This window comes from Phragmites australis, chromosome 6 (assembly GCF_958298935.1).
Source record: "Phragmites australis chromosome 6, lpPhrAust1.1, whole genome shotgun sequence".
NCBI lineage: Eukaryota > Viridiplantae > Streptophyta > Magnoliopsida > Poales > Poaceae > Phragmites > Phragmites australis.
Genome location: NC_084926.1, coordinates 38,614,637 through 38,627,228, shown reverse-complemented (window position 1 = coordinate 38,627,228; position 12,592 = coordinate 38,614,637). Strand labels below are relative to the sequence as shown.

General features: G+C 43.8%; 1 protein-coding gene across 1 annotated transcript; it reads left to right on the top strand.

Moving 5' to 3' along the window:
• Window positions 1-787: 787 nt before the first annotated feature.
• LOC133920645 (homeobox protein ATH1-like) lies at window positions 788-4,036 on the top strand. Its single transcript, XM_062365245.1, has 4 exons — window positions 788-2,695; window positions 2,806-3,206; window positions 3,319-3,379; window positions 3,624-4,036. Exons 1-4 carry the CDS (start codon window positions 1,691-1,693, stop codon window positions 3,765-3,767), a joined length of 1,611 nt encoding a protein of 536 aa, XP_062221229.1. The 5' UTR covers window positions 788-1,690; the 3' UTR covers window positions 3,768-4,036.
• The last annotated feature ends 8,556 nt before the right edge of the window (window positions 4,037-12,592 follow it).

Below are 12,592 nucleotides of genomic sequence, written 5' to 3'. Positions count from 1 at the left end.
ATCTATAATCAAAATGCTTAAATCAAATTCAAACAATTCAAAACTCAATGAACCAACTCGATAACCTTGTTAATCACTCATCATATATAAACTAAGTCATATTTTAACTTGATTTTTTTAATGCATGCATAGAGGGTGTGGACTGGTTCGTTCGTTTTGTCTTACTTTCACGTTCTTCTAGCTTTTCTTTTCTTCTCGAAGATGATGGGAAATGAATTTTGTTTTGAGAATCTTGATCGGAATATATATTATGTGAAGGACTCTTTGATATTCTCTTGGATATTTATCCGGAGATCTAACCTCTCTTATTATGCACTGTGTTTAAATAGATAGGTCGCACCAACAACATCTAAGGGCTAGATTTCTCACGGAGGTCAGCGAGGATTAAGGGATGGATATTTTGCTTTTTTTAAAAAGATAGATTATTTCTCTTTTTTTCTAGCACCGTGGTGAGATTGTCATGAGAGGTTCATTTTCTTTTATTATTAAATAGATTCAGGCGTTCTCGAATTTCCTTTTTTTTTTTCAAATTTTGGTGATGCGCACACATATGGCTACCCCAAGTAGCTTGTGAGCAGTTGACGAAGCAGTGCTCTTTGTCTCAAGGTGCGTGGTATGTTTGGCACTCGCAGCCTGGCAACAGCTGCAGCTGCAAACCCGGCACAGAGAGAGATTCCGGATCTTTTGGCTGCCTTAGATCATTTGCACGGACCATACGGAAATGAAAATCAAATTGGCCGGAGTGCAAGGGCACGCAGAAATAAAGCAACAAAGATGTATGCATAGAGAGAGAAGATGAATGCAGAGAGAGAGCGAGTTGTCCCTCAAAAGCCTGCACAAAGAGCACCAGTGCTCAAACGATCCCACTGCTCTCCTTCTCTCCCTTTCTTCCTGTCGTCTTCTTGTGTTATACTAGCTCAAAAGGCTTTTGCTTGCATGCAGTGCCTCTTCTCTGCAGAGTGCAGATTGATAGGTTAGGGTGCCTTGTAGTTTGCAGTATAAAGCAGCAGGTTTGGACACATCTCCTTGGCCTCCTCCTCTTGCCTTGTGAATTGTACATGCATGCTTTTGCCTGCATTGCTCCAACAAGAGAAAACTGAGATATGATAGCAGCTTTAGCCACAAAGGAGAACACTCTAGAGCAGTAGGCAGGTAATTAGTCAGATTCATTGTTCTTGTCCTTGCTCTTGGATTTCTTATATGACACATGCTTGTTTTTGGATTAGAATAGTTTGATGTGATATAGGCCAACCTTGCTTTGCAGTATCCTCCATCCATACGCTGAACTGAACTGTTTGGTTTGTTGCATAACTCCTGTGGATGAGTGAGTGATGGGCAGTGGCTATTTAGGCACATGCATGCATGATGCATCTATCAGTTGCAATTTTATAATGCAACTGCTGTCCAAAAAAAGTATTATATACTGGAAGGAAAACATTGTGCATTTGGATTAGGTGTTGATCAGGAGTGTCTCTTCCCTTCTGTTTATTTCCATCCGTCATGGTTTTTTTGCTTCACCGGTTGGCCAATCATGAGGTGATAAATCCCATAAAGCTCTTATCCTGTTTCTCTCTTTACACCCTCCACACTTTAGCTATACAGGCCTCAGCTCAGCGAGAACGAGCTCGTAGCTCGGTGGTTGTCTCATCGAGGATTTATTTCAAGATTTTTCAAGATTTCCTGACCTACAATGACGAGTAATCCGTCAACCTTCTCGCAAATCGGTGTGGAAGCCATGAACAACGGCTACTTCATGGTGGGCAGCAGCGGCGGCGGCGGCGGCATGATGAGCGGCGACGTGCCGCACTTCCACCCGAGCATGCTCCTTGAGCATGGTGGCTTCGGATTCGGCCTCGGCGACGCGGTGGTTGACGCCGCCGCAACGGCCACGGACATGGGCGCGCAGTTCGCGGTGAACAACCTGATGCTCGCCTCCTTCGCCAGCCAGCTCTTCTCTACCGCCCCCGCGCTGGCGCAAAGCGACCACCTCGGCGGGAGGGCGCCACCGGAGGAGGAGATGGAGGACGGGTATGGCGTCGCCGGCAATGAAAGCTTCGGCGCGGCGAGCCTGCAGCGCCCCGGCCAGTCGGGTGCGATGGCGGTTTGGTCATCGTCTTCGTCCAATAAGCCGTACGGCTGCTGGAGCAACGCCGACGGATCAAGAACCGTCTCGGTCCATGAGTCTTACCACCTCGCCGGGCTTCCCGACGCGGCCGGCTCCCACAACCCGCTCACGGCCTGCGTCCGCGTCAATACGCCAGCGTCGAGCGAGCTGTCGCTGAACCTTTGCTCCAAATCGTCCTCGGACAGCGCGCTGAACGCCACCGACCAGTGCTCGTCGGGAGCAAGCCGCTCTGCCCTGACCGAACTGCCACAGGTGTACCCGCGAGCGCGCTCCAGGCCGGCGCACTTCGCCGTGGTGGTGGCACGCTCGCGGTACGCGGCAGTGGCGCAAGAGGTGCTCAACGACGTCGTTGGCCGCCTTGTGGACGGTGCTGCGGACCTTGGCGCCGACTCGCACAGGGGAATCGACAGCGGTGCGAGGCCGTCGAGCGGCTCGGTTGGCGCGCCGTCCGCGGTTAGCTCGAACCAGCTAATGGCCTCTTCCGGGGAGCACCTGCACGGCGGCGACGCCGGCCCGTGGTGGCGCGAGGCTCAGAGGGTCAGGAGCGACCTCCTCAAGATGCTTCAGCTGGTGAGCATTCGTTCACACGATTTCCTAGGCAACCTTTGAAGCAAATTTCACAGCATTTTTCATGTGCAATTCAAATTATTTGTTAACTATGTTTCGTTGATGATTCGCAGATAGATCAAAAGTACAACCAATGCTTGGACGAGATCCAGAGCACGACGGCCAAGTTCAACACCGTGATGCTGCAGTCCGGCGGCGCCGGCAACGGCAGCATCTGCGCGCCGTTCGCGCACCGCGCCGTGTCGGCGATGTACCGTGGCCTGAGGCGGCGGATCGCCGGCGAGATCATGGCGGCGGCGGCGGCGGAGAGCAGGCCAACCTGCTGGGGGGAGTCGTCGTCGTCAGTGACGGCCGGCGACATGGAGCGGAGCTGGGAGGCCGCGTTCATACAGAAGCACTGGGCGGCGCAGCAGCTTCGTCGTGGCGACCAGCAGTGCTGGCGACCCCAGCGCGGCCTGCCGGAGAAGTCCGTCGCCGTGCTCAAGGCGTGGATGTTCGAGAACTTCCTGAAACCGTAAGTCCGCCGTCGAACGATTGATCAAAGCCATGATCTTGCCGCGTATTTATCGATAAATTCGACTACGAATCGACATTGTTAATTGTGATCAGGTTGGTGCTTTGGTCAGGTATCCGACGGACCGTGACAAGGACGTGCTGGCTGCAAGAAGTGGCCTCAGCAGGAACCAGGTGCTTCATTCAGCCTGAAATAAACTTTCATCAAATCATTTCCAGTTAAAACGCGACCCAAAAAATCTTAGCAATTATCAAAGAAAATATATCTGCGCTACTGAACTGTGAATCGACCCGTAAACCGCAAACAAAACTGCTCTACAACCGGTTCGGTTTTCTTTTCAGAAAAAATACACAAATGTACATTCTAGAGAAACTTTTCAGGGATGATTTTGAATCTTGGAGCGATTTGCGTTGCCAGGTGTCGAACTGGTTCATCAACGCGCGAGTTCGTATATGGAAGCCGATGATCGAGGAGATGTACGAGGAGCTGAAGAGGAGCTCGGCTGGAGGGCAGGGACCGGCAATGGAGCAGCAGCTGAGCAAGCTAGATGTTGTCAGTTAGAAGATGGGCAGTGAACCGAGAGCTTTTGTACCATTGATCTACTATTTGACCTTGGAATTTTTTCTGGTATGTACGTATATTCGGCAATTGTTGCATTTCCCACTAGATCATCGGTGCATCCTGGTTAATTTGGAGAGAGGCATGATGCTGAACGAACTGAGCAAATGGTCATCATGCTCGTCTGCTCATTTCTGATGGCGATCTCAGTTAGAAGTATGGGTCAATGCAATGCCGAATTCAGAGTGAGCAGATTCTGAGCTGGGTTCTTATCAGGTTCTAGCAGGTAACTACAGTAATTAGGATCTTGGTTCTGCTAATCCCAGCCAATTTTGAAATTATGACACATAATGCAAAACTGACTTGAGTAAGTTTCAGAACATGACAACGTAGGCATGAAACAAATCATGAAGTGAGATTTGAAAGGCCTGTGTGCTGGAAGTACAAAGTGCTACTGTTCTAGATTGGATTATCTGCGCTGCCACAGCGTGCTATTTCTTGAACACTAGCTAGGTAGTGCCCCGTTTGCTTGTTCCGGGATTTCATCCAAAGTTAGCCACATGAGAGCACATGAGGTGTTCCTAATCCATGGTGTCCTCATGCCATGCAAGTTGAAGGTGTCATGTGTGTGACAAGATATTTCATGGAAGAAAAAATAAATAAATGAGAAAGTATTAGAGCTAGGATTGTCTTAGTGGCTTTGAGGATTTAATGGGCTCCGTGGGCATGTTTGGTTGGATGCTAAACTTTGTCATAGTTTTTTAAGCATGTTTAGGTAAGTGTTTGCTTCTAGCCAAGGTTTAGTCATGCCAAACATTTTCCCAACTGCTCTCACACGTCATAGACATTGGAGTTGTGCCCAGATTCTCTTAGTCATGTCCAAGTAGTGGTGACATTTTCGTTCGCCACAGGTGAGAATGTTGGACGTAACTTGGCAAGATTAGGATGCAAACCAAACGTGTTTGACTGTAAAAAAATATGGGTCTAATACTTGTTTGCAACGTTAAGGATTCCACCGAAAACAGTTCAATTACCGCAGGATTGGAGAGATGTTCTCCGGTACTGAACGGGCAGGGAACACACGTGAGCAGCGAGAATTCAATACCTATCCAGACGATCAAAGCCGGCCGGTGGGGGAATATTGTCAGCATTGCGTTCTGAGCTGACGGTTCAAGGCAGGCAGCAGCATCGCAGTGTTTATGCATGTGTCCAATCGAGATCGAAATCCAATGGGATGAGAAGGAGGAGGTGTATCTGATTGTGCGCGTCAGTAATCGAGATGGACGTATCCTCGGCATCGCATACTCCTTGTCTGCTTCCGAGCTATCAGTATGTTGAATAGCAATGAACGCTTCAAATTTGTACAGTATTCTCAAGTACTCCTACTGATATTTTTAGGAATACTCGAAAGCAAGACTTTGTCATGCTTTATGGCGAAGTAGAGAATAGTTTAAAACAACATCCACCATGCTTTTATGGTAAAGAAAACAGAAAAATCTAGGGTAGGGATATTTTGTAGGAAGTATCCCATACAATTCCAATGATCATGTAACACTAGGGTGCCCTCCACCCCCAAGCCACCAAGGGGCAAAGGTCATAGGAACCACCATGACATAGAGTGGTATATGAGCCATTGGTGAGGTGCATAGCAAGGTTGCCATCGTATGTCTAGATTTTAGGAGTGTTATGGTGAGCCCTAGGCAGTGTGTAAGTAGTAAGAGTAGCCACTACAAATAAAGAGTGTAAGAGTTTTATGTTGTATCAAGTAGTGCTATAACAAAGAGTTAAATTCTCTTGCTATGTAAGTTGGTCTCTGTGCCAAGCTGCAAACTTCTTAATACTTTGTGCTTAACCATATTTGCTTCATCGAAGGTAAGCCCGGCCACTCGGAAGCAAGAAAACTGATTGTACCACTAAAGAGACTCATGGTTAGCATTGTCGTCTGTGTATAAGAAAGCGCTAGGTAGTGAGAAAGAGAGGCTAACCAACCTATGGTAGTTGGTGTCATAGAATGAATGGCTCCTTGGTGTAATGTGGGTATAGGTTCATAAGAAAAGTGATATAATACTAGTTTGGTACCGTTTCTTAGAGAGTCGGTATCTACAATAAGGACATTAATTTCTCAACACAGTATGTAATCTATGTTCAGCTGTTTGACGTGTGATCTAGTCTGTAACTTGTGGCTTGTGCAATGTAAGGGATACTTAACTTGAGAATGACCTTGCTAAATTTAGGGATGAGAACGGGTGAGAGAAATCTCGTCCTGTCCCGCCTGTCTTAGTATTTTCGAGATTTAAACAGGAACGGGATGAAAATGGAAAATTTAATGCGAAAACGAAGTAAAAAACAAGTTAGCTATTTTTCCAACCGTATTTTCTAAATCCCGTTTTTATTTGGAAATTCCCGCGGGATTCCGTATTTTCGTTTGAGCGCACAGAACACCCAAAGCGGCAAAGCCCAGTCTCCATTCCCGATCCGTCCTGCATGCCGCCACCACCTTCCTCGCCGCTCCCACCCTGTGTGCCGCCCGCGCCGTCCTCGCCACCCCTTCCCTGCGCGCCGCCCGCGTCGTCCGCCGCTGAGTGCCTGAGCTCGCGCTCCACCTCTCCTGCCGTCCTGCGCTCGCGACTTCACTGTCCGCTGTCCTGAGCCCGCGACTTCACCGTCCGCTGCCCTGCGCCCGCGATGCGTCCGCGAATTCATGCGCTTCGCCCGGTCTGGCCACTCAGCCAGACGCCCGCCCATGACCCACGATGCCGCCCACCGGAGATGTGCCTTCCCGATCCAGGTCCATGCATGGAGCAGCCGCCGCCGCCACGTGCTGCTGCCGACGCCAACACATGTGCTTGTTTTGTTACTTTGTTTCATACAATAATGCTGCAGCCGGAGCATTCATCCGATTAGTTGAAGATCATCCATTGTGTAGTCAGGAATGCATAGGCCTCTACGTATTAATCATGTCGTGTAGGTTGTTTTCATGGGAAGATCACAACTCTTGTTGAGAGTCTTCCACCAAGCTGGCATCCTGTGGTTGAGAGTGTTCATAGTGTGTCAGAAAATTAGCTCCATCTACTGCTAAGGGACATCATTGTTTTATAAGGCTAATATACTTCTGATGTTCAATCCAATTAGGGGTTTTGTTGCAATGTTTTAATACTGGTATTACAATTCTGAACAAGGCACAATGGCATGAGCATGTTAATGTTGTTCAGGTTGTCCTGTTTTATTGGTTTTCTGATTCTGTCCAAATGACGAGTACAGACTTGCATCTGCAAAAATTATCACGGGGATTTGTTGTCATGGATGTCTGCTACACAATCTGCATCGTCTTACAACAAACTCTCTTTCTTACAGCCTTTCTGTAAAAAAGAAGTAACAAATTACAAAAATTAACAAATTACAAAAATCAGATAAATTGCTGTTTTCAGAACATTGAAAAGAATCTGTAAAAATTACACATGGATCAGAAACTCACCACAAGCATTGTGAAGTATGTTGATGCTTGAGGTATGTTTTCTAAATTCTGCGATATTGTATAATGTTTTTTCCACTCGCATTTCCTTTCATGTTCTACGTGTTTGAATTGTAGGAGAAGGAGAACGAGGAGAAAGAAGAAACGTAAAGTGATCTAGACATGATGAATGATGCTGATGAGTTGTAGGCTAAGTGAAAGAATTTTTGTCTAGGTGTTCTGCTATCCTATTAGGCTATTATTGTGACTGTGTGTTGTGTCGGTGTGTGACTTTAACTATTTGTGACTCAGTTGAATGCTATGTTCTGCTAAGGTCAGTATTTTCCTGCATGTTATTTTCTGACTATCATAGGTAAGCTAAGGTCAACAATGTTGCATTTGTGATTTGTTAATGTTGCATGTTATTTTCTGGAATGAGCAAATAATATGGTTAAATTATGAGAATATGTTATTTTCATCTTAATTCCATGGGTTGAGTAACTAATATGGTTCTCTCATCTTGATTAATTGAATTCTGAAGCAAGTGTTATTTTTCTCTTATACTATCCTCTGTCAATTTGTAAATTACTTGGAGGTGGTTCGGTTGCCTGTATACTATCCTTCTGAACAAGAAAAGGAAGATCTTTGGGCGATCATTATGGATGAAGGAACCGGATTCACGGCTCAAGTGTATGACCTGTATCCACATTTCCTTCACTAGGTAGAAACTTCCCAGCTGCACCTCATGTAATTCATTGTCTTTCGTTGCCCTCATTTTCCCCACAAAAAGTAGGAATGGATTACGGAACAGTGGGATAAAAGTTTCTATATCAGTTCTGTTGCTGGCTGCAACAATGGAAGTTCTCTTGTATTGATGTCCAAAGGTGTTGATATCTTTCTCATGTCATATTGCATCCTTTTCTGTTTTGTTGCTTGCTGTCATAGATCTTGCAATATATTTGTGATTCTTCTATTTATTTTATAGTTATAAGTAAACATGAACAAACAAAAAAAAAGACTTAGTAAATTTAGCCAGTTGTCCAACAGCAGGATCAACAGTTCAGAGTATCTGCTCAAATATCCTGGACATGCACCTGTCATCTGAATAGCATGAATAAGCATTTGTCATCTATTCTCTGTTTGTGATTCACCATTGAAAATTGATCGCGATGGAGGTATTCTCATCTTCCCTAAGCTCCAAAATCACTGTCAGAAAACTGATAATGATTTCCACCATATAACAACCTTCTCTCTCTACAGGGCAGTTTAATTCTTTCTAATCTTGGGCTGGAGGACAAGCGTGTGTACCATGCAGCACCGAATGGTAATAGTCTATCCGGTGCTTGCTTTCCTTGGTTGAGGAGCATGTCGAATACCCTCCTGATGGCTGATATTACATTGTACAAAAATCATTAACAATAATAGTTTCATAATTATCTCTGGCACGTATGTTATGCTTGGACATTTATGTCCTTTGTTGTTTTGTTGTCCCTCTTATGGCCCTTTCAAATTTCAAGTGCTATCGGATTGAATTATCGGTTCCCAACTGATATCGGCGTGTTTTCATTTGAACTAGTTCATTTTCGATGTCCTAACATTCTCGAGTTCATATACGTTTTCGGCTTTCCTATTTTTGATTCCGTTTTCGAGAGAAAATGTGAAAGTGAAAATGGTTAGTTGATTTTTTCAATCGTTTTAGTCCACTTTCATCCCTTACTAAAGTTAGCTTTGGCTGATTGAAGAAGTCAAATAACGGAAAATTTCTTTGAGAGTGGCCGCTATTTAGCTCTCGATCAACAACACGGTTTGAACCAATTTTAAGGGGAAAATGCAAAAATCCTCCTAAAAATCACTTGAATTTTGACTTTTCCCCATAAGTTATTTTGTTGCAAAAACCCCTCAAAGGTTTGGCTTTGTTGCAAAAACACTCACAAAAAATCAAAAAAATTTAAAAAAATCAAAAAAAATTAAAAAAACTGGAGACAATTCTAAGTCCTTATGTGAATTTTTTCAAAAATAATATCCTTTGCATAATATTTTATGGAGAGTAAGTTTGAAAAAAAAGAAAACGTGCAACTTATTTATTAATTCGAGTTAAATGCATAGTTAATTATTTACTAATCCAAAAATCATGAAACCAATTTTTTTAGTCTTCTTATATGATCCTCTATCTTCTAAAAATTCATGAAATCTTGAAATAATTATTGTAACATGAAGGATTGAGTAAATATGTTGCAGATATATTAATTCATAACTAATCTATAACACCCAAAATTAGTGAAACCACTTTTATTAGTTTACTTAAACAATGATTTGTGTAGGAAAAATAATGGTAGACATGACAAAGTTAAAATAACATGAGTTAATAAATGAGCTGCACATTTTTCTTTTTTTCCAAACTTCCTCTCCATGAAATATGATGTAAAGGATATTATTTTCGAAAAAAATTCACAGAAGGTCTTAGAATTGTTTCTAGTTTTTTAAGAATTTTGTTGTGATTTTTTTTTATTTTTTGGAGTTTTTTTTTACAATAAAGTCAAATTTTTTGGGATTTTTTTTTACAATAAAACAACTTCTAGGAAAAAATTAAAATCCAAGTGACTTTTGAGAGGTTTTTTGTATTTTTCCTCAATTTTAAAAAAGGAAGGGAAAAAAAGAGAAAAGCAAAAGATGAACATGCCTTCACTACTGCAGTGCATCCTCCAGAACATTGGTCAGCTATTGCAGTAGAATTTCAGAATCTCCAGTGGGGTATAAAACGACTCAGCATTAGAGATGCTAACTACACCTACACGTTGCTGGATCTCTTGGCTATGCCGAGAGAACCATGCGTACATATACATGTAGAGGGAGAGGGATGCAGCAGAGCAGAGATAGAGGACCTGCTAATCCTTTTGCAATTGCAGTTGGGACGGGACTGGCATAGGGGCATCTGAATTCATTTCACACGGCACAATCACCTGCCACCAGGCCTGGTTTTTAGCTGCTGTGAGACAGAGCGAAACGTTATGGTTGCCTCGCCAGGCGGCTATTAATTCCAAGATATGCCATGGACACGGAGGCACATGCATGTCGTGTGCTACTCCGTCCGTCCGTATCTTGTTAGCTGCGCTAAAAACTTCACCACAGCAGCTTGACTGGTCACATCACGGGAACACGGAGACTACAAACTATCCTAAATTCACTTTAAAAAGATAAACTAACTTAACAACTAAACTGAAAGTAAACGAATTACTAATTAATATTTATTACAGGGAACCCGGCCACCCTCTTCCACAGAGACCGGCAAGCCGTCGGGGCTATCGGCCGACCGAACACCGATCGCCTACGAATCGTTTTCGCTCGGGAGCTTTCCAGAGCTGTCGGCTAGACGCAGCTGTCCATACCAGCTTGACTGGTCACATCACGGGAACCTGGAGACGGGCCGACACCATTTTGACTGGTCACCTCACGGAAACCTGGAGCCAAGCCCATACTCACGGACCCGGTTGTCTCGGATAAGGACGTGTTTGGATGACTGCACACCTAGTTGCATGCACGGAGCCTGGCTCGCGAGAAACGTAGATTTTATACGTATCCGTGGAGCTAGGCTGTATAGTGTTTTTTATTGGCGAAAATTATCTTGTGCGATCATACGCAGCTAACCAAACATCCATTAAATGGCACCAGTTGCACGCGCGAAGTCAGCTAGGCAACCAAACACATGTATAAGCCTGTTTAAGCTGCACGCGCAGGATCAAGACGGTGGGAGCCAAGCAACCAAACAGGCCCTAAGCGTATGTAGGGGTAGATCTTCCGGGGGCTGGCCCCCAGAACCCTCGGCCATGGATCTCTGCCTGAGTCGCGTGCTAGCTAGCGGCGATTGAGTGTTTTTATATTTTTTTAATATTAATATTTAAATAAATAGATTTATGATGAAAATATTTATATAAATAGATGTTACCATCCTGTTATCCTTTTAAGAGTGGTTAGACTCTACATTCCCCTTATCACTCTATAAGAGGATGGTTAGCGCTGGTGCCAAACTCATTCCATGTGCCCACCCCTCATCGTCCTCTGAGAGCAGTTAGCGCCCCTACCGCCCTCTTAGGTGTAGTTAGCCTAGTTCTATTATAAAATAATAAAAATCTCAGAAGTTATCTAAGAGAAAAATAATAAAAATCTTAAAAAGTATTAACGTGAAGATAGAATAAATATATATAAGTGAAATGAAAAAACACAATGAATGTTAGATATAATGAGTACATGAGATTTGAATATTACTAATAGCATGTACTACATCTAAGATACATTCACAACTTAGACAATAGATTAAAAATGATATAACCACCTTGAATTCAACAAGTACAATGTTTAGTAGCGTAAACATTACGGACAAAATAGCTCTTGAAGCTATCTGTGCCTTATCTCGTTCCATCTAATAGTAATTGTATTCTATAGATTTTGGTTTACGTGATGCCGGTATATACGAAAAATAATCAAAGTTAGGATCCCAGTCATTTGCCTAGTTGTCAGAGAATTCGTAACGACGTAGAGTTCTCTGAGGAGTAGGCACAAAGTCATCATCGTCAAAACCAACCCCTTCAGTTGTGGCGGAAGTGGTAGAAGCACGTCATCTTGTGGTTGTTATCGAACGACCACCTATTTCACCGCGGCTCGAACCATCGCCTCTTTCACAATGGTGTGAAGGTCTCGAATGACCATCTCTGTGTCTCCAGTTATGTCCGGGTAGGCAACCATCACCGAAGAGTAGATGCAGTCCAAAAAAGTTCTCAATGGGGTTGTTTAGTAACTCTTCATCACGATGGAATACCTAGTATACAAAAATAGCACACAAAAATATAAACGTGTCTTAGAATTACAACATAACAATTAACAAGGACATATAATAACAATGAACGTAACTTAATGTGCTCCTCGTACTACTAAGGGTGCATAAATATCATGTGTGCTCGTTTGCTAAAACACTTTGCTATGTCGGCTAGTTCGCACATCATGATATATCTCTGACGACACTCTAACAAGTGCGTCTTTAGGTCCATAGAGGTCACAGAGCTTACCGTTCGCCGTCATTCCTCCGTGGCTGCCATTTTGACATCACTTTGTGCAGGTTCTCCTCCTTGAACACATCACCACCTTTTGCCTGGGTCTCTCTCATAGTCTATAGGGTTATCATTGAGAATTTAGATGTCCAAGAGAAATGTCTGCTTGAGGAGGCACCCATGGTTTGGTATTAGGTATCAGATGGTAGTGATGTTTTAGAAAACTACGATGTCATGACCTTCTCATTTTCTCGGCCTCGCCTTCTATAAGTAGGGATCGATTGTGTATGTACCAAGTGTAGGTATATAATTTAGAGACAGTGCATGTGTTGGAT